Genomic DNA, 22283 nt, shown 5'->3' with positions numbered 1-22283 from the left:
CTTCCAGTCTCGTCCCTTGCCGATGCACCGTGGCACCACCCCTTTGCTATAAACTCTTCAGCTGCAGAACGAGTGGGTCACTGCTGCTCTCCCAAGAACAACAAATAAATCTGCACTACGTTTTCAGATCACAAGTCCCAGCTGAAGACGGCAATTTAGGTTCACACTCTCAAAGCCACTGTTGGATCAGGAAACTGCTGTAATACGATGGTCTGGCAGAAGGAGCGGGTTATTGGGCATTATATCCAGATTTAACACACTGGGGTTATTGGGCATTATATCCAGGTTTAACATACTGAAGGGGACGAGAAGCAGCAGAGAGAGAGACTGCTGTAAAATACTCACGCATTTTATTTTTAAAAACAAGGCATTTTGCATGGTGGGTGGTGAGGGAGAAGGACTGGATGGATAGAGGGAATCATGACTCAGGCTCCCTCGCTGGGAGGTTTTTTAATTAGGATACCCTCAGCTAAGCAGCAGCATTCCTGCAGGGTCTGGTGGCAGCCCACCGCTCCAGCTCTCGGGCCGCCTGACCGGCAGCAGGCGGCCAGCAGCCGGGAGTGCTGCCCAGTCTCCACCGAGGGTGCCCTGGAAGGAGCGAGCAGGGTTTACACAACGACCAAGGACCAGCTTCTCCACCTCATCCTGCACGTCCTACTGAAATCACTCCACAGCAAGAGTGAACTCAAGGGCCAGATCTAGACCAGATCCAGTGAATTACCCTGCGCTTGGGTGCTGGGGTAGCTCATTTCAGCCCATGACCTGGAATCCTCTGCTCGGCACACCTTCAACACAGGGAAGACAGATTTTGAGGGGTGCTGGACACCTACAAGTTTCACTAAAAGCAGGACATGAGGATGTTCAGTAGGCACAAGCCCTTGGCTGCGTCTCCCCCTTGGCTTGAAAGGGCTCCTTGTTCCCTGCCACCGTGGTTACACGGCAACGTATATTGTACAGCATCAGCTCTGGGCTATGTAATTCTACAGCAGCTGCACAGACACACACAATCCTGCTCTTACAAAGTACTTTAAAAACATGAGTAGTTGCTTGGAGTTCCATTATAAAACAAATGCTGCTTTTGCCTCCGCGCAGGAGACAGGGCAATTCCTAAGATTTAATGCATTAGTTCTGCTTTGAAAATGCATCAAGGTAACAGAACAGATTCAGATCAAAAAGGAATTTGGCTGCAGGACCCTGCACACGCCGGTGCAAACAGCATGGGGGGCGGCAGTGGGTGGGATCCAGCTTCTCCGGGACTGAGCCCCAAATGAATTTTTCATGTTTGCATCATTTTAAACAAGATCACTATTAAGCGCTGTGCTCCGGGACGTTGATCCTGGCTGCGGGCATCAAGCCGCCGCAGCGCCTCTGGGGAAGGGGGCACCTGCTGGTGAGGGGTGCCCCAACCGAACCCCCCACCCCCACGAGGGAAGAGCTCTCCCCACGCAGAGACTGACCCGTGTTTGGCACCTCTCCCTGGCTCAGCCCGCAGGGCAGCGGGGGAGGCACTGGCACTGCCCGTGGCACCGGGCCGGGCTGCATCCCAGGCACGGACCACCCAGGGCACCGCCAGCACCCACAGCCGAGGCGGGGCTGTGCAGCGCAGCCCAGCTCCAACAGCGGGGCAAGTGCATTTGGGTAATAAATCTGCACAGTTGCAATTTTTAAGGCTGCTAGACAAGAAAAATCTCAGCTAAAGTTCTCAGATTCCCAACAGATTTACACCAGAGGAAAACAGGGATGTTTTCTAACTGCTAAACCTTGCTTCAATTCCAACAATTTCCCTCTATTTGTGGCAAATGCTATCTCCAGCACTGGATTGAGTCCCACCACACCTGGGGTGCAGGTGTCATCTCCTCTGCCAGGTGAACTGGTGCCGTTAACTGGAAGAATGAAAACCCTCTGCTAGCTGTATCCCCAACAGCAGTGAAGACAGACTTCAAAGTCTGTGAAACATTGTTCCAGCAGAAACAAAGGAGAAACAAGTATGAACCGCATCATCCTCGGAGTACCCAGGAGGGCAGTGCTGATTCCCATTCCGGTATTTATCTTTCTCTCTCACTGCTATTGCCTGAAGTAAATTCAATAGTGCTTTGCTATCCAGCCTCTTGCAATTCATTTGCATTGCCTTTTGTTTGCAATTCAGGAGTAAATACATCCAGCACAACACTCCATCTCCAGCAGAACCGAAGCTCTCGGACCTTTGCTATGGAACCACATTGTTTAAACCTGTTTTATAACAGTAACAGTACTTTAAACAATGTACCATTATAACAATATAATGCTTCCTGTCCTGTTAACTCATTCCCTGTTTATGAAACCCCTGCAGTATTTGAGCGAGTTCTTTAAAAATGCCAAAAGCTGGGAAATAAGAGGGCCTCAGCCCCCCCACCACTCTGTGATGAGGAGGCTGCCTGGATTTGTACCTGTGAGAGCAGCTGGCACAGCAAGAGAATCAAAACCCACTGAAGGAGGATACTTTGGGTCATACAAGAAGAATATTTTAGGTTGTACAGAGCAGAGGTTTGGAGGTCAGAACTGTGCCCCCAGTTTTAAAGTAATTAGCACTTGTAGCACATTCTTATGACCCAGTTGATCCAGCCAAAAATGGAAACCAAAAAAGCATCATCTGGAAAAAACTGATCAAAAGCCTGGTTTTGCCTTCTCTACCCAAGATTCTGGAGCAGGGAAAGGTGCGAGGCAGGAACTGCCGCCCGGAGCAGGGCCCGAGGTCCCCAGCACGGCTGGGATCCCTGCGGACACTCCAGCCCCGGCGCCGCCACCGCCCCAGCCTGGGCTGCTTCGCCCCCTCAGTTGTTTCAGGTCCAGCAGACACCTGCAAACCCCAGCTCCCGTGTATTCAGCCAAGGAGCATCATAAAACCCCCTCCATCAAATAAGCAGCCCAGCTTTTAGAGTGGTGTCAGAACAAAACCCGAAGAACTATTTTCAGAAAGCACTGCTGAAATGCTCCGTGACTTTGAATCTAACTCACGTCCTTAATGCAAATTAGCAGTGATGATTTTCTCCTCCTCGCACATTATGAAAGACATAAAAGAAACCTGGAGGAAAGTAATGTGACCCCCGCCCAAGTAAAGAGAAAAAAGGACAAAAAAAACCCAATCTGCTACTAAAGAAATAAAACATCAAAAGAAATAAAAATTCTTCCTATTAGACACGTATCTCTGCTTAATAGATCAAAAATTACTCTAACAGCCACAGCTTAAAGATCAGAGGAGCAACAACTGAACCCCCTCTATGCCACAGATAAAACGCAGATTTACCTCCTTGCAGCTTTTAGCGGTGCTCGGGTACCCAGCCAGGGCGCCTGCATTGCGGGCAGCTGTGCTTCGCTGCCAGAGCCCCTGCCCACAGGTGGGGGCAGCGGGGGGCATTGCAGACCCCCGAAACACACGGGGCCACCGCTGATGGTTTGCAGGGAGGCTGTGGCGGTCACTGCCCAGCCCCTCCTGGGTCACCCTGTGCAGCAGCTGGTGTCTGGGCACCACGAGTGGGACAGGCAACAGGAACGGGTTCAAGCTTGCTGTTTTCTCAGTGTTTCTTTGCTGCGGGAACTACAGAGGCATTTAGGGCATAACAAGAAGCCACGCAAACTCCCACAAATCGCCTTGTTGCGGCAGACATCAAAGAGGCCGGTGGTCCAGTCCCTGCAGCTGCGGTGATGGCAGCGGTGAAGGCCACACTGGCTGGCTCCTCACGGGCTCCCCTGGTGCTCTGCTGTGCATCGGAGAAAGGAACAAGAACACACAAAATTAAAAGATCCTGTCTATTTTTAATCACACGCAGACTACAGAGTTGGAGTGACCTTGTGGGGGAGGAAAGAAGATTCATAGGATTAGTGCTACCGTTTTGCTTTATTTTAGACCAGCTCCCTTTCAAGGATTCACTTGCTCCTGCGTCTCCTTGCCACTGAGCTCCACACCGATCTCCACCACCCTCCACATCTACAGTGAGCCACAAGTGCTTCCAGAGCAAATTATGATACCCATAAGGACTTCAGTATCTCACAGCCGTATCACCACAAATTACCTCTTGGATGCTAAAAGCTGTGCTGCGATCAGATCTCCGGCTCTCCAGCCCTTCTGGTAACGTAACAAACCAGTCACGATTATCACTGGAAGGGGCTTCAAGGGCCGATACTGATCTTTCCAGGGTGGAAGGTTTTGGTCGGGTGCTGGTGGTGCCGTGCTCTCACTGGGCTCCTGAGCCCCAGCAGCCCAGTGCACCACCCGTGTGACAGGACAGGGGGGCAGCGGGGGCCGCACGGGGATGGGGTGAAGGCTGAGGACACCTCCAGTCCCTTCACGTTAACCAGATGGAGCCAGCAGCCCAGCTCTGCAACAGCATTAAGGTTTACCACTGCCACACAGGCAGTTCAAGAACTGGTCGATAAGAATGGTGACCCTGGAAAGTACAGTACAAATATTAGAAAAGACCATTCTAAACCAACCTCAGCGGTAGCTGTTCCTGGGCAGCTCTCCCCAGCGCAGCAGCTGATGTGCATCTCCAGCTCTTGCATGATGATTTCTGCTGCTCCCCACTTCAGCGGAAAATAATTCACCAAAGGTCACGCAATCCTTCTGACACAATAAGGCACTGTTGAAGAATAACTGTTTCTGCTTTAAACAAAATATAGATTCTGGATACTTTGCTGGTGCCACAGAATCAATAATTCTCTCTTCTGCCAGCAAAGCCTGGAGGGATTAATAAACTGCTTTGAACTGAATTCCTGAGTAAGAGAAGCCCTACCCAAGTCTCACTGCAGGGAGATATTTTACAGCATAATATGCAACAGTGAGCTTTCATTTCTCATCCGCTATATGGTTTGTATATAGGTTTTTTTTTTTTTGTAATATATATACCAGATTATATCTGATGTTAACAAAGGATGGGGCTCCTAACTTTACTCCTTACTTGAGACCAGAAAGAAAAGAAGTCCCATCTTCAGGCATTACCCAGGAAAAAATAGAGGGCAACGGGACCTCAGAGACATTCATCCTGTCAGCAGAGCAATGACTTCCAGCCAGACGTGGAAACAGATGCCTCGGCACTTGGGAACAGCCCCAGCACACAGAACAGATGACATCACCACACTCCACACCCTGATGTCATACCAGTTCCCCACTGCAGGCACCGCTCCTCACCCCTCTCTTCCCCACCACCCAGGCAGCAGGAGGCTCTCAAATTAAAGCATTCAATTTAATCAGGTTTGAAGGACCGAGCCAAATCCAGTGGACAAGTTAAGTGCAGCTTTAGCACATCTGCAAGACAGCCAAGAGCACGTTCCTCCCGTAGAGCTTTCCTTGCTAAAACATACCAAACCCAAACCCCGCCAGTGGGTGAAAAGCAGGCCCAGCACTTTGCTAGTGCCAAGGGAGATCCAACTCACTAGGGGCTGTGTGTTTTGTTTTTAAAGTGAGACAAATTTATCAAGTACCTGCAGAACAGGCACATGGAAGGAACAGGTTTCACAGTGCCTTGGTCACCCATTGCTGCCTCCTTCACGACGTGAACGACTCCTGGCTGGATGCCTAGAGGAGACAACTTGATCTAAACCTGCCGCTTCTCTTGGACGTGCCGGGACGGGCAGCAGAGCAGCATCACGGAGATGTACTCCTTCCACTCTGGGAAACATCTGCAGAGAGGAAGAGTCTGCTTTCTGTCTCGAGCTGATTTTTCCTACTGCTGACATCGCTGTGCGGTGCCAAGCTCTGTCCAAGCTTGGCATGGCATCAGGCGATGCAGCGGGTGGCACTTGCTGTTCCTCTGATCTTTTCCAAATATTTTAACTTCCTTCTGTAAGAAACGTTATTTATGCCTCGCAACATTTTGGAGAAAAGTGTCCGTGTGTTCTCCCGAATTGCAGAAAACTGAAGGGCTCAAAGCCAAGGAAATATCCTATGGTGCTACAGCAGGAAACTGGAAGAGCCGGGAAATAACAGCAATAACCCTGTTCTGCACGGCTGTGCATTTATACACGTCAAAAACTGGCTCAGTTAAAAAGAAGAAAAAAGGTTCCCTTTCCAGATTTCTCTAACCAAAATCGTAACATGAAGACTACTACGTAAGGCCAGGATTTTGTTAATAATGTGGGAAATCTAATACCAAGAAAGCTGCTTTATCCTGTTACTAGCTTTTATTGGGAAAAATGCATAAGGACCAGCATAGCAGTGACATCTCCTGGAAGCCAACAAACCATCATAGAGCTAAAAACCTGGGTTTTTTTCTATCTTGCTCATTAACAATCAGTTTGGCTGATTCACTTGAACACTGAGACTATAAGAAATACCACCGTTGTTTAACTTGCCCCTCATGGGAGGGGGGGGGGGGGACGACCAAACACGAACCGCACACACACACACTTTATAAACCAGCTCCCCCAAACATCTGTGGGAAAGTCTTTGCTCTCTGGACAGCTGCTGAAGGGAAAAAAGCCCCATAGATTACAAAAGAGTAAGGAAGCAATAATTATTGTTCTAAAATTCTGAACTAATTTTTATCTGCTCGGATTATCTAGCTGCTGCTTTGTCAATACGTTAGATTTTTATTGCCGTAATCCCTGCTTCTTGAAACTAATAAAGCTGCTTTTGTACAAGGAAATTAAGGAAGCCTTTCTGATCAGCTCACTTCACCCGATCCTCAGCTGCTCTTTGTGGAGCACTGGTTATCAAAACGCACATACGTGGGAAGAGCATCCATTGACAAGTTACAAGGGGCAGTACAAGAGTTCCAGTTCCACAACACATCACCTCTGCTGTCACGTATCCAGTGTCAGCCTTCCCATCCGGAGACCACAGAGTAAATCTTGCATCCGCCTCAGCCTATTTGGAAACCCCAAATCCTTTTTCTTGTCTTCTGTAAGAGCCTTCTGCTCGCAGCCTTCGAGCCAAACTTGCTCAAAGGGAGCCAGCCAAACAAGACCCTGTTTTTGTGAGCACATCGACCCATCGCCACTTGGAATCTTTGTCAGACTTTTTTAAACCCCTCTCCCCGCGCTGACCAGAGGCACTGTGTCACGCTGTCACAGAGCTTACATGCTTACCCACAACAGAGTTGGGTATGAAATACCCTCTGTGCTGGGAGACTTTCAACTTTCCACCCTGGTGGCTGCAATTCCTCCTCCGGTAAGTGCAGAGTTCGGGTCAGGTTCCTGTTCCTGCGATGACAGACACTCAGGAGGCTCCGCAATCGCAAAGCTGAAATACCTCATTTTCAGACCGCCACGCTGCTGTTAGGGAGATGCTGGGGCATCCTGGCTGGCTGGAGGGAAAGGGGTCCCAGCGCTGGAGCAACGAGGGGACCTCTCTCACTTTCAACCCTTTGCACTGGAAAGCAACTGTTAGAGAGCAAGAAATCCAGAGATGATATCTGGGTGTGAAACAGCCACGTACTGAACAGAAAAATGGAGTTCTCAAAAGGCATGTACGAGAGCAGCACTAGCACAGGCATCTCACCACCATGCTCTGAAAAGGAGCTCCAAACACCTAATGAAAACAGCCACATGAGAGAGGTGGCACTGGACATGTGTGCTGGGGTTCATTTTTCTAGTTTGGAAGGGAATTCACTCAGACTACACAAAAGTAAACCTTTAGCAAAGAACCAGTTCCCAGCTGGAGTGAAGGGATACAGCCAGGACACTGCTGCAGCCGGGTCCCCGCAGCCACGCTGCGGCCAGGGCTCTTCTCTCCCAGAAGCTGCACCGCCAGCTGCCCACCAGTCCAGTGCACCGAGGGACAAGCTCACCTGAACCAGCAAGCAGACACCTCTGCCCACCACGTACATTCCTCTGGCCCGCTGTATTCCAGCGACTTAAAAGGCCCATCAGGGTTAGGGCTGGCAAAGTTTTTCACCCAAGACCCTGCAGGGAGGAGTATTTAGCTTCGACCCTTCCACCTGCCGATCCCCAGCGCCCAGGGACTGCCTTAGACCATGGAATCACCTTTTTTCTCTTGACAAGCAAACCTTTTCAGAGAACCACATGAGTATTTGCTTAGCGGGACTGGGGAGAAGCAATAGCAAAGGAAAGCTCGTATTGCGTCTGTATAACCACAAACAAAACCTGCCTTTTCAAAGGGATAATAAAGGGAGGGGCAGAAAACGGCACACTCGGCAGTGCTTGGCGCTCTTGGTACGGCAGTCTTGGGCTCTTGCGCTGCTCTTTCCTCCCACGCTGTAACGTGTTATTAGAGGAAGTTCAAATGTTAAGCCATATGGAGCATCAAGAATTGTGAAACTGCCGAAGAGCAATGGTGCAGAACAAAGCATGCTGTTTGTCACCAGCCACCTTCATGAATTTGCAGACAGAAGTCCTGAAGCTGTATGTGATGATTCATAACTCAAGGGAAAAAGCAGCCTGCAATAGCCCCGAAATTACCAGAAACATCACAATTTAAAATCTATGAAAAGAACACTTAACCCTTCTACTTAAAATAGATTTATGAATAGTTTTATGAAACAAAAAGAAAGGAAAAGTCACAGTCTTTAACAGTGTTTGCTAAAGGCACTCCCGTTTTAAGAGCTGAGAAGCATGGAAACTTTCATATTTAACTCCTGCTTAAGAGTTCTTCAGCATCAAATTAATTCTGAACTGCTAGTTTGTGTAAAAGTGTCCTCATGGTGTTCAGACACCTGGGTCATCGAAAAGTACAATACAGAAGTGTGCAAGCAACTTTTTCCCCTCTATTACAGGAGATTTACAACCAACTTCTCTACCCAGACCCTAGCCTATTTAGGAAAGAGAGGAATTCTGAGTGTGGTACTCTAGTTTGCTTCTGAAAACACTGGCCACAGCTGAAAAGGAAGATTCGCCATGTTAACATTCAGGATAACTGTTTCTTTTCAAGAAAAGCCAAAGGGCCAGAGGAAAATAATTTTATTATATCCACGTTTAAAAGAGTAGGGGTGAACTTGCATGCAAAATTAGGTTGGTTTGGGTGGGCTTTTTTTTTTTTTTTTTTTTAATAGAACAAATTCTCATCTTTGTTCATTACAGATGCTTTCAAAGTCACTCTATGAACTTTCTCACTGCCAGGGATCAAGTCAGGTACACGCCAGTTTAATGAACTAGATAAACAATTGTGTCACCAATGTCCTTTGTCAGGCCATTCTCAGTAACGCGAACATGTTTCTTGTCCAGGTCAATGTGGAAGACGGCTTGCTCCAAAATAGGTGTTTTCTCTGCTTCTTCTTTGCCAAGGACTGGAACACGGCGTGGCCCAAGCACAGGATCATCAAACCTCATCAGCTTCACTTTAGAGAGATCTGCAGTAAAGAGACTGGCTAGTTAGGCTACAGGATCTACACACAAGCTGATAAGCTAATATCAACTGAATTAATCAAAGCAATACTTAATACCCGGTACTTCTATATCTACTCCAAGGAAATACATTCTCTCGGGAATAACATTCGTGTTAAGATTTACACCCACTACAAAGATGTCATTTAGTGGTTACACAGCAAGTTACCAGCAGAAATGGGGATAAACCACACAGAAATACCAACTCCCAACACCACACCCTAAGCACTAAATTTGCCTTATCTGGTTTTGGGACAGCTACGAGTAACTGAACAGTTATGGTATCATTTTCTGAGGAATTAATTTCAGAGACTGGGAGAAAGGGGAAGGTGAGAGTTGTTTTAAATACAATTCCCTATTAAAATGCACACTAATAGAAGACTGCTAAGCAGACCAAGAAAAATCTCTAGGAAGCCTGGGACCTTTCAGCCAAGCCTTCCTCCAAGTACAACCCCCTAGCCCTTGTGCACCAACAGAACAGTGACACCTTCTGGAAAAGACAGGGTGAGAAAGTCACTGTTTAATCTCACTTGTTTTCAATCATTTCAAAATATCCACCTAGCAGAAGGCTAGTAGATATGCGTACACATCTACTACGTATGCAGTGCATTTCCCCCACCTGTATTTTACTACATACTTTATCATATATTCCTCTCTGTGTGCACCATCATCAGTATGTAGTTGTCTTTCTTCTACAGATAAACATTTATATTAACACAAGTTGTTGAAAGATACAGAAAGAAAAAATTACTCTGCTGTCACAAGCTTTTGGATGAGGTCCAGTTTTCCTTTTTACACCCAGCTCACAGTGCTTCAGGTTTGTTTGATTCTTAATTCCTGCATTCTTCAACAAAAACACAGCTGCTGTTCCTTTAAGAAAGCTATTTTCATTCATTACACTGTCCAGAAACTTAATGCTTGTTTCAACAGTGTCTGACACGAAATTTTATCATGCTATTCTGTGTTTTCCTAAAATATCTTTCCAAGCAGGTGGGTAAGTGAGGAATACTAAAATTAGCAACAAGTAGGCTAGAAAAAACATTGCTTATTTCCAAGAAAAATCAAGGAAAAGTACCCACCCTGAAATACTGCTACTTACAAAGGCCACCTTTAGACTGCCAAGATACCACAAACATTTAAACTGACCATAGCAGAACTCCTAAGAGGCAGCTTTTATTCCAACTGCAACAAGGCAAAAAACAGGAAAGGGGCCAAGGTTTTCTCAGTGCCACGTAACGAGACAGCGACAAAGATGAAAACAGCATCTCTCCTCTTCTGTCTTGTCAGTGCACATCACCTCAAGAACTTAGGTGGCAGCAGAAAAGTCCTGCATAAATTTACTAGACAGAAAAGTATCTAGAAAGCAAAGAAGCAAGAGGAGGCAAAGTAATTATTGGCAGCAATCAGGATTTTTGCCAAAAAAAAGGAACCTCCATAGAGTTGAATTTTTTTCCTATGATGGAATTCAGGTTCCTAAAGCACAGTACACCAGCCACTTCAGAGCACTCGACATGCTCTAAGTCAATATGCCATAGCAAAAGCAGCACCCCCAAGCTCTGCCTGGAGACCTTTATCGGAGCCATCGCTGCACCACCACTGAGGCACCAACTTCTGCTAAGCGAGCAGTGATGACGCTGTCAGACACAGCAGCAAGTTCTGGCTCCCCAGCTGCTCTCGCTTGGGTCTCCACTACTGGCAACCAGCTAACGCCAGGGGATGGAACAGGCAGCGTTACAACAGCTTAAATGCAAAGTCAGGTTCACAGGTGACGAAATGCTTTTGTCTTAACGCTTTCACGCTGGAATCCACTATTGCCCATGGGCTGAGTGCTCTCAAAGAAATTCTTCCAGTACTTACTGTCTCTCTTATGACTGCAGAGTTCAATGTTTAACAGCTGAAATAAAGTATTAGTGCATAAAGAATACAAGAGTAGAGAGGAAAGAAATAGCTCAGAGGAGTCAAAAGGAGTATTAAACTAGTTCCCACAGAGGTTGCTAGTTCAAGTTTGGCGTAAACAATGGTAATTGGTAGGCTATTGAGCAACTCTTCAGTAATCCCAGTTTTAAGTGAACAGATAGTTTTCCACTATGAACTGGGACAAAAATTATTAGGAGCCAATGTAGCAACTGTTAAATTAATTCACCTTAGGCTAAATAGAAAAATAAATTAGTTAAATTTTTTTTCAGCCCTGGGCTCCAAAATAGAAGTGACAGACGCTGCCTATAACCAGTTATGGGACTAACCCTTTTTCTTGGAAATTCAAAATACAAGGGGAAATATCATCCATATTAATCTCTGGCTGAAACTAGGTTTCAGTGTACCAGTGGCAGAACAAAAGACTAATGAGGAAAACCCATAGAAAAGCCTGCCCATTTGCAGATTCTCTCTTTTCTTGTTCACTCAAAGACAAAACTTCTTGCTCTTTTCTAAGCATCTATGACAGCAGCACAAACTTCAGCAGCTTTGTTTCCACTTCTCTCCTGGAAATATTAATCTAATCAGCATGTGATAGCTGTATGTCTGTGCTAGTATTTTACCTTTGATTCCTCTGTCCGTCTTCATTAAGCGTCTGATCACTGTCTCTCTATTGTCTCCTTGCCTGATTTCAATTTTTGTAGAGAAGTGGCCATTTGATGGTTGAGGGTTCACCAAAAATACAGACACACTGGGCTGAAAGAAAGTTAATACAAACATTAAAGGAGAATCTGTATTTGTGATCCAAGCCTCAGAGGAAACATGAAACTAAAACAAATAAACATCATCTACCAACAAATATTCTGGATGGATAAACTTCATGTAGAAACACTGACTGCCAGTGGCAGAATGCAAGCACTCCCACAACTCTTCTAAACATAAGCCACAGTATACACAAGTTTTTAGGACATATTTAGGGAAATCAATCAAATTTTTACTGTTGAAAAGTATTAGTTAGAAATATTCATACATGATACCACTGTTGCAGAGTTTCACTAATCTTACACATTACTCACTAATTCCTCCAAGACTCCATGACACAGCTGTAGGAATACTTTTGAAAGGTTCTATTTTTATGCAACTGAATGCCATTTATTAGCCCATTATAAAACTAACAGATAAACATAGAAAGTATTAAAAAACACTTTAGGATTCAGCAAACAAGTAATACAAAGTTTCACATGGAAATTTATACTACCTTAAAACAAGTATAATAAGCAACACAACAATTTCTAAGTAACAGTTGTTAAGTGAAACTCAGCCATACTTGCACAAGGCCTTCTCAATTCTCTATTTTTGGCCTATGTTTTAACTAAAATACAATCTACCTTATCTGAAGGGCAGTAGTTGAGGCATATGGCGAACAAAACAAATACAAGAATATGCTAATGCTCAGGTCACCTGTTTTTAACAGTCTTCAGGTCAAATCATTAAACTCTGCTGACTGGAAGAGCCTTAAAGCTAAGGTACAATCACAGTCACATTTACGGCTCTATACAGAGGAAGGAAAAAAGAAAATCGTAATTGCTTCAGGAGATGCTTCTTGTTTTGAAGGTGTGTTGGATCAAAGGCAAAAAAATCCAACGTTCACATCTGATTAAAGTTTTTAAATGGCATATTTGCTTTTGTTTATTTGTTTGGTTTTTTAATTACGTTTTCAGACTTCCAGTATCTGAATTTCTGATTTTACCTCAGTTCTGAATGTGGAAAATGGTTTTCCAGGACAGCAGTCTTCTTTTATTTTATCTTCTGCTTCAGAGGCAAACTTTACTTCAATGTGATCCAGCTGTTACAAAAAAAAAAAAAAAAAGGTGGGGAGGAAAATAAACAGGAGTTTAATTGTTTTGGAGGGAACAACAGGAGTTACCAGGCCTATCAAACAACTCTTCACACAGCAAAGCGGAAAGTAAATGTGCATTGACATAAGGCAACAACAGCACACCCAAAATCAGAACATATTGTTTGGAAGGGACCTCTGAGGGTCACCTAATCTCTGCTCGAAGTGGGACTACTGCCCACACTGGACCAAGTCTGCCCCCGAGGACAGAGATCCCCCAGCCTCTCCAGGTAGCTAGTAACTAATACCACAGTACTGCCCTAGCAAAAAACCTCTCCTCATGGCCCGTCTCAGCCTCACAAGCTACAACTCCAGCAGTAACTCCCAGCTACTGTCCCTTGTTTGACTATCGGCCCACTACCAAGAAAGAGGTTGGCTTTATCATCTTCGTAACTCCCTAAGTAGCAGAAGATTTCTCCGAGATCTTCCCCTCAGCCAATCTCAACAAGCCCACCTCCTTCAGCCTCTCGCTGGAGGTCACGCGCTCTAGGGTCCCCCCAGCCATCTCGACAGTCCTCTGCTCAATGGCCGCAAGTCCTCAACAGCCTTTTTAAACTGGGGGTGCGGAGTTGGGGAGGATGAGAGGGGGGCACAACACTGACACATACTCCGAATTCAGGCTCAGCAGAGCTGAGTGGAGATGGATGACTTCCCCTGACTTGCCAAATCACGTCCTACATAGGTAACTCCTCCTAATGTAGGTCAACACACAGCGTGGCTCATTTGCAGTGACAGCACACTCCCATTAAGTTTTCAGTAATTTTGAAAAGTCCACAGTAACCCCAAAGTCCTTTGTAGCAGAGCTGATGGCCAGCCAGCCAGTTCCAACTCGTATAGAAATGTGGGGTAATTCTGCCCTGGTGCAGAACTTGACAATTGCTGTTAAACTTCGCAAGATTTCATAGCCCAGTTCTCAAGTTTCTTTAGATTATCCCACATGAAAGATCCACTGTTTAACAGATCCACTGTTAACTGGTCCCTCACCCAGTTCAGTGAGTTTTGCAGATTTACAGATATTTGAAAATAAAAGTTGTTGCTCGCTCTTGACTTCGCTCCGATATGGGACAAGTCCAATAAAACCACATTTATTTCATACTGTACAGGTTACAAGATGAAGTTTTGCAATATATATGTATTTTCTAATTCTTGAAACAGGTGGGGGGGGTTGAGGGGGTTGTTTTTTTGATTTGGGTTTGGGGGGGGGGGGTTGGGTTTTTGTGTGGGGTTTGTTGGTTTGTTTTTTTTTTTTTAAACACAAACCTGCCTAAGCTATCCCCTCATTAACATACTGCCTATTGAACTAAATTTTGGTTATCATATGAAGCAGCATAACTACTACTAGACTGGCATCCATTGTACTATATACCATAGTTTTAAAAGCCCTGCCCAGAACCTGCTTCTTGAAGAGGGCAGGATAATCTGCTACAGTTAACGTGCCATTGTAAGAGTCCACAGTTACAAGGCTAAGGACTCTGACCATTCTTGCTAGTAATGCCTTGAAACATCTCCTTCTCACTTCTTCAGCTGAAAAAATGTAAGATACTGGTTGGCTCAGAGAAAAACGTCTCTTCAAAAGTGTCACTGGACTTTACTATCACAGATACAACCAGCACTGCAGCAAAAAACACCTCTGTTTTGTGGGAACATGTTTGTATACTACACACCTACCACTGTGTCTCATGCCTATATTTAACAGATTTATACACCTATATTTGACAAATTTAAACAGCAAGATCAAAATACAGAAAGTTGATTAAAAAAAAAACTATTACTTGAGCAACATACACCCAGAAGTTAATGTAAACAGGCTTAGAGCCTTAGGAAAGGCTGGTCCTCCAGCTATCCCAATAAAAAAAACGAGTAATGAATATGCCAAGTATATACAAACCTCCAGGGAATTTGTCAAATAGACAATATTCTCCATGAGCACTGCACGTTCATCAAATTCCAGTTCCAGATCAAGAACACGTGAACCATTCTTCTCTAGATTTTCCTGTCAGAGGGGGAAAAAAAAAAAAAAAAGGATTAAAACCCTCCAAACGCTGCAAGTAAAATGATGCTTCAAAATGGCAAACTATCTACATTAGTCATGAAAAGAATAGGCTTTTAAATATGAGAGCTCTCTGCTGGCACAACATGCTAACATAGGAGCAATAATTTTCTTGTAACAGGGTTTCTCCTACAGGGAGTCAGTGACACTGATGGGAGGAGTAAGAGCAATTAGAACACATTTTTAATATAGAATTGAAAAGGTGTTTGACATTCACAGTTATTTATAATCCCTACTTAATGTGCAGGTTGAGAATTCACAAAATAAGTCAGCATTTCAGCGGTATTTCACAGGAGGAAATTCAGTCTTATGACCTAGTTTAAAATAAAGGACAAGCATACAACAACTGGACATGTTCACAGCAGTTGTAAAACAAGTTCTCTGCAGGGAAATAACAACTACTTTATATGTTAACATAAAAGTAACTTAATTAGTCCAGAAAGCCAACAGCAACAGTCACAAGAGACGAAGTATTAAAGGCAATATAAAAACCACGTGAATTTTTTTTTTTTTTTTACTAAAACAGAACTTCCTCTTCGGAATTTAATCTGTCCCTTTCCTGCTCTCATATGCTGAGCCAGCTGTTTGCTTTGAAGCTCTGCTTTGCCAGACTCAGCATGGCTGTGGTTTCCTGGTTTCCTTGTCAGTTTAACGTGAAAGACTCCCTATATTAACACTGAATTGCTTCCCTTTGTAAATCAAAGTTTCTTCTACATTTAAGCTCTCCTTTGACGAATAGGAAGCACAAGCAGAAATGCTCCTTGTACACTGAAATTGCTGAATAATTGGTTTCGGAGAAAAACAGACTGATGTAGGGAGTCTGAGCTCAGATGTTTTTATGTATTTATGTGAAATTGCTTACTGCTCTTTAAAAGTGAAAGGATCGATTATTCGGTAAGCCTCAGCATGCTAACCCATTCCCTGCGCGCGCAAGGATCACTAACTATTGCCAGACTAAGGACATCAAAAAACAGGGATGTTCCAGACCTAACACACTTGTAGGATTGAAAGCTCGTCTGACCTTTTCCAACTGTATCAGTTGATCTAACACATCACTACCTCTCTTTACAAACTTCACTTATACAGGAAGCTTCATAGCTGCTTTGTGCTCTCTGTTCCTCTGAAGGCTTCTGAGCTACCGTGGAAAGGAATAATTAGAATAACCCTAGAGAGAGGGCAAAAGAGCACCTCCATTTATAAAATATGACAAAGCTTACAAATAGAAGACATTACATGCATTTTAAAAATCAAGCCAAAGCTTAAGGAGAAAGAGTAATACTTTTACACTTATTAAGATTTTGTCCATTACTAATCCCTCTCAACTTCTACAGATCATGAGTAGAAGTCAAAATGGTTTTAAAAAGGGGGGGGCAGAGTAGCATTGTTTTTATTTAAAATTTTGCTTATTCTTTGCTTCTTGAACCTTCCTAGTTGCTGTACTGAATTTTTATCTGCAACAGCAAGCACAAAAAAAATTTCTTTAAAAAAAATGCAAGCCATGATTTTCATAGCCTTGCATGACTCTGGGAAAATAATAATGTTTTTATCACTAATATTCTGGTATTTCATAAGAAGGATACACAAAATTCATAATTCCACGCAGGGCTCAGAACAGTCCCTTTTTCCCCTCCCTTAAATGTAGTGCAATCAATTATCTCTAGCCTTGTTCTCAACTTTCAAATGTTAAGCATTTTTATGTCTCCAGAGCAACACCTTATTCTCATTTCAGCATGAAAATCTGGAAAAGTCAAATACGATGCAATTCAGATGTAGAGGAATCCACTTGTATTTGAAGCAGAGATTGTATAACCTGCAAAATACACAAACTACCAAGCCTCAACTAGACCATTAGCTCACTTGGGCCAATTCATGTGGAGACATTTTTATTGTATCTTTCTTCCAGAGATGTCAAAGAAGTTTATAAACAAAAACACGAAGATGTCAAATAAGCAAGGGGCAGGACAGAGACTGAAGTCAAAAGTTCGTAGGAGATCCAGGAATGAAGTAAAGGAAACAACAATACCCGTGCACAAAGTTACAGATTATTGTTGCCTTTGTCTGACACGTTTCATTCACAAGAGCTTTTCCTATACAAGAACTATCCCTCTGACACTTACCTTAATCATAGCAACAAAAGGCATAACCTTCTTCATATACTTCTTCAGCTCTGGCAAGGTGTTAAGCTCACTGGCAATTACTTTATTATCTGGCAGTTGACCTCCACTGACCTAAGACATTGATGAACATCCATTAAAAAGTATAGGTGTCATTAAAAAACTTGCCCTTTAATATCATATTCCCTTCGTGCTTTCCCATAAATACCAGCAAGGTTTGTTGTCATCATTGATTCCACATATAATAATTTTCTCATCCCTTTGAAACATTTTAAAAGTAAATTTTTAAAACTTTGACCAAAAAAAACCCCAGATAACTACTGCCATTCAGGCAACTCAGTATTATTCTGCATTTTTTTTATCCTTATTACATCCAAAATTTCAATATTTGCAACAATCCTATTTAGTGCATCAGACCAAACAGCAGATTTTAACACTGACGCAGAAAAAAAGCCTATAGAATGCCCAAAGTTTAATACCCCGAAAACAAATTTCACATGAGGAATATTGGTTTATCTCAATACCACAAGTTGGAAAAGTCACAACTCTATCAGCTACAATACTGATTTGTTCAAGCTGAGAAGGATGGTTCATCAAGATGCCAAAAGCCACTCTTAGCAGTTTCCCCATGTCAGAAGCACAGATTCTTCTGCTTTCAGAAAAGCTTATTTCTTCTACATATGACTGACGTATTCAATTTCAACATATTTCTTGTAACATCACTGAATAATACACACCTATTCAAGGACCAAAACAACACTTCTAAGCCCACTTGCATAGCAAGGCAGCATTAATCTGTCAGTCAACAACGTTTCCTCAGAAATATACTTGGGAAGAATATTTTAAAAGCTATCCACTTGCAAATGAAAAAATAACAGAACATGGGCCACTTTTTACTCAGATTGTCAAAAACCAATGAAATCATACTGTCAGATCAATTACATTCCTTGGGACATTTTCATTAAGCACCAAAATTTATTGGGCAGTTGTAAAAGCATAAAGAAAATTAAAACTGTCTTGCTTTATATTTAAATAATTTGGTAACGAATTACAGCTTATAAGCTTTTTACAGATAGAAAAAAGGACCCCACAAAAAAGCAGGTAAGCAGCCCAAAGAAACATGAAAGGATGACCACCTGATAGTGCTTGCGCAGAACTGATAAGGTGGTGTGCTGCCAAGGTGGGTAGTTCTTTGCCACGTAGATGGTACAGTGAGAAGGCTTCTGTGAAGGTTCTTTAGTACTTTTCTAAGGAAACAAAGGAAAAAAAAATTAGGAAGGAGTCCTGAGGCAATACAGAATTATTAAGTACACACACTTATAAAGATGAACTAGTACACTTCACCTTTCCTTTCACAGGTGCCATGTAGTTCTTGAGACGGAGTCGGAGGTCATGAGCTGCTTCCATGAGGTACTGAGAGGAGCGAATTAATACCTCATCCACAGGACCTGCTGTCGGCCATGAGGCTCTCATGATGGAATCAGGCTTTGAAGAAAGGATGAAGTGACATGCACTGAGATGAAAACACATCGGTATCTGGTGGCTTTTCAACCCATTATAACTTGACTGGAAACTGGAGTTTAGACAGTTTGAACCTCAATGAGCACCCACCTCTAAGTAGGTTGTAAAGGAATAAGTATACAGCCAACAAGCATTTATTTTCAAGTGTGTTAAGGACTATACATACAGTTACACCTGCCATATAGCTACCTAACTTCATCTACAAGCACAAGGCACTTAAAGTTTCATGCATAAGTGTAGGAATATTGCATTATTTGGGTTAAATTTTAGATCACCTCTTTGTGAGCAGACAACCAAAGTGACTTGTATTAAAGTTGCATATATCATCACAGTAACAGGCTAACTCTGTATGTTCACTGTCCTATGGACAATAAGCTATTATGGCTCTTCATATTATAAGACACGTTTCTTCTACTTCCATATGAAAGACATCCTTAAGTCTGATACGAGCCTTACTAAAAATCAGTAAAAGCTTAGATCCAAATCAAGTGACAAAACTGAAACATTAGTACCTTTCCCAGCAGTGACCAAATGTGCTCACACAAGTGGGGACAGATAGGAGCCAACAGCAGAGTCTGAACTTCAATAAACTGAAACACCAACTCTCTGTGCATTCCTTCTATTGCCAGCTCACGATATTTATCTTTTGCTGCCTGAAACACAGCCAATGCAACCATCATTAACACACTCCAACTGCCATGGAGAAACACTTAGAAGAAAACACACACAATTCTTTGCTCTAATATGCCTTTAGAATGTAAGCAGCTTAGAACTCAATAATGGATTATTACAAGAACTGTATTTTCCTGAAGCACCTGAGTGTGCATCTGTCAGTCGGCCATTTGACTTTTGCATTAATACGGTACTTTAAAAGTGTTTATTGGCACAGACATAAAAGACAAAAATATCCACAACTGTGTATCAGGTACTATCATCCCGAATAGCTTGCACAAAGATACTAGTAAGTACTAAGAAAAAGGCAATGAATATGATCTATCGTTATACATATAATTCAGCCTACTTAATCACATTCCTGAATACCATAAAGGAGCCACATAAAGGAGTCTCTGTAATTCATTAAGTGAAGTGGCATGGTTCAGCAGACACTCCGGAGACATGGTTTATTGAATATATCAAAAAGCACTCTGCTTCCAAACAATTTTGTTGACGTATTATCTGGATTTCTTATGCAGAGTTCCTTATTACAAAGGAGCTAAAGAAAGGAAACACTCTTTTTAATAGTGTCTTTTTTTAAGCAGCTTTTTGCTCATATTAGATATCAGGACTATTTGCAGCATCACAGTTGTCTTCCTCTAGGCCTTTATAAAAATGACACAAGCAGACCTTTATAATTTCAGATTTATTCCATTAAAGTACTCTTGTTTCTTGGCACAATTCTGATTCCAATTCAGCTGTATAATTAAGGATCAGAGACATCAGGATCAAAAGATATCCACAAAGTAACAAATACAAAGTGTTAGTTTCTTACACCTAAAAAGATACCTCCTACCTGAAATTCAAAAAAGCCAGTTTTCAGAGCTTCCTTAAACATCATCTTCTCATAATTTTGGTCTGTCTTCATTATGCCTGCACTCATTTCACTAAGGAGGGAAGGGAAGTGAAATGAAAACATCAATATTGCATAGTCTACCCCACATAATGGCATCACTGTGTAAAACAACACTATCAATGTCATCAGTGCAGCACAATCACATAACCTATTCTGTAATGTGTTTTGTTTTATGGAATTCATTAATTTGTAGGAAAAAAAAATAGAGATGGTCCTTGCAAGAAAAAAAATGGACCAAACTGTATTATTAGCCTTTGTACAGTACCTGGCAAAGACTCTGTCATTGAAGGTGTTGGCAGGACCACTTCTTAGACTGCCTCTGTTTGCAATCATCTCCTTTACCCACTCCACCCATGTGTAGAGACGAAGAATACCAGCATCAGCCATGGCTTCCACAAAGTTGGCATCTTCAACAGTGTCTCCAGCATCAGCCAAGGCTAAACGCATGCCTGAAAGAAACTGGATCAGCTAACATGGCTGGCATGCAATTAGCTGGTAGATACAGATGCAGGAGGCATGGGACTCAAAATGAATTACAACTAACTTTTCATTAAGAGTTAATAACATGGAAAGTGAATTTACGAACTGCCTGGCCAACTAGAGAGAGATGTCTCAAAGGATGCGCTTTACCCAGGAGAGGTACACTGCCCTCCTTAGGAAGGAAACCAGAGAGACACCAAGAAACAGGAGACTAGTACAATCACTATCCAAAGAACAAGAGCATACAAGCAGGAACAAGGGCATGCATGTATCCACACAGTGTGCATCAACAGCATGTGCCTCATGATTTTTTTAAGTGAATGGGGAAGAATGAAATAGGCACCCTCTAGGAGGTCTCAACACCAGGAGCAGTTCTTGGTTGAAACAGGTGGTGTGCTAACATGCATCCCAATTTTCTAAATAGAGTTCAGCTTTTCAAACAAGAACAGGTGTAAGTGGTAGATTTATTGCAATTCATTACTGCAATAAACCCACTGCTCCTTTGAGAGCAAAATACTAATTTTAGTCATTTTGGCATAATTGAAAACCAGATGCAGGTCAGAACATACTTACCATCTGCAGAAAACTTGTCAACAGCTTGAGTTAGGGTAAGAAAGTTGCCTGTAGATTTAGACATCTGAAAGAAATAGAAGAGTCTTTGTTTTCTCACACATCCATTTTGTTGTTGGATAAGCAAGACAGATGCAACAAGGGTTTGGGCAAGCCATTGAGAAAGTATTTTCTCATGAATCACAGCAAAAGCAATTTAGTAGATCTGAACTAGGTCTCACAGTAAAAGCAGACTAAACTTCGCAAGCGCTCATCTAACTCCTGAATGTTGAACTTGTCCTGAGACTTGCACAAGTCGTTACTACTAAGGTCCATATACACCACAGCTGCAGGGAAACAGTAGCTGCATTCTGCATCATTTGGGTTCCACCCCAGACTTTGCGAGGCTTTGAAAAACGGGACAACTGGTACCAAAATTTAATTCCAGAAATTACCTAATTAAAACTTAAATACTACTTCAAAATTGGCATTTTCAGCTCATTCTGCATTGATTTTTCAAGAAGGACTCTGGTGGGGTTTTCTGCTTCATATTGGACAGTCTCCAAGGCCTAATTCCTAGGTTCAGGCACTTTTAAATTCAATTAAATTCAATTTCAGAACTTGCATACATTAGCAAGTTATTGGCACAAACTACTTCCTCTCACTACACCTACTCCAATGCTTAACAAAGGTAAAATTTAGTCAAAAAAAAAAAAGATTCTACATTCTATATTACCCTAAAACTTAACAGAAATGCACTGAAATCTTTACTAAACTGGTGAAGCTATACAAGAGCTAACTTAAGAAAAAGTGTTAGATAGAATTGGAGGAAAGGCAGGTCTTTACCCTGATGAATGAAAAACTGGAAGGCAC

At 42.8% G+C, this 22283-nt stretch overlaps 1 protein-coding gene across 3 annotated transcripts in view; it reads right to left on the bottom strand.

Annotated features, from left to right (window-relative positions):
- Positions 1-8877: 8877 nt before the first annotated feature.
- The window catches only part of LARS1 (leucyl-tRNA synthetase 1), a 33635-nt gene continuing 20229 nt past the window's right edge, over positions 8878-22283 (bottom strand). For all 3 annotated transcript variants that reach the window (XM_076349630.1, XM_076349632.1, XM_076349633.1), the window contains exons 22-32: positions 21435-21498; positions 20647-20830; positions 20322-20412; positions 19324-19464; positions 18635-18775; positions 18427-18537; positions 17294-17404; positions 15015-15119; positions 12980-13075; positions 11853-11985; positions 8878-9281 (exon numbers count right to left, since the gene is read on the bottom strand). In XM_076349630.1, coding sequence (XP_076205745.1) covers positions 9076-9281; positions 11853-11985; positions 12980-13075; positions 15015-15119; positions 17294-17404; positions 18427-18537; positions 18635-18775; positions 19324-19464; positions 20322-20412; positions 20647-20830; positions 21435-21498 — 1383 coding nt within the window. In that variant the 3' untranslated portion in view covers positions 8878-9075. The remainder of the gene's footprint in view (positions 9282-11852; positions 11986-12979; positions 13076-15014; positions 15120-17293; positions 17405-18426; positions 18538-18634; positions 18776-19323; positions 19465-20321; positions 20413-20646; positions 20831-21434; positions 21499-22283) is intronic.

This window comes from Aptenodytes patagonicus, chromosome 12 (assembly GCF_965638725.1).
Source record: "Aptenodytes patagonicus chromosome 12, bAptPat1.pri.cur, whole genome shotgun sequence".
Taxonomy (NCBI): domain Eukaryota; kingdom Metazoa; phylum Chordata; class Aves; order Sphenisciformes; family Spheniscidae; genus Aptenodytes; species Aptenodytes patagonicus.
This window is presented reverse-complemented; position numbering and strand designations above follow the sequence as displayed.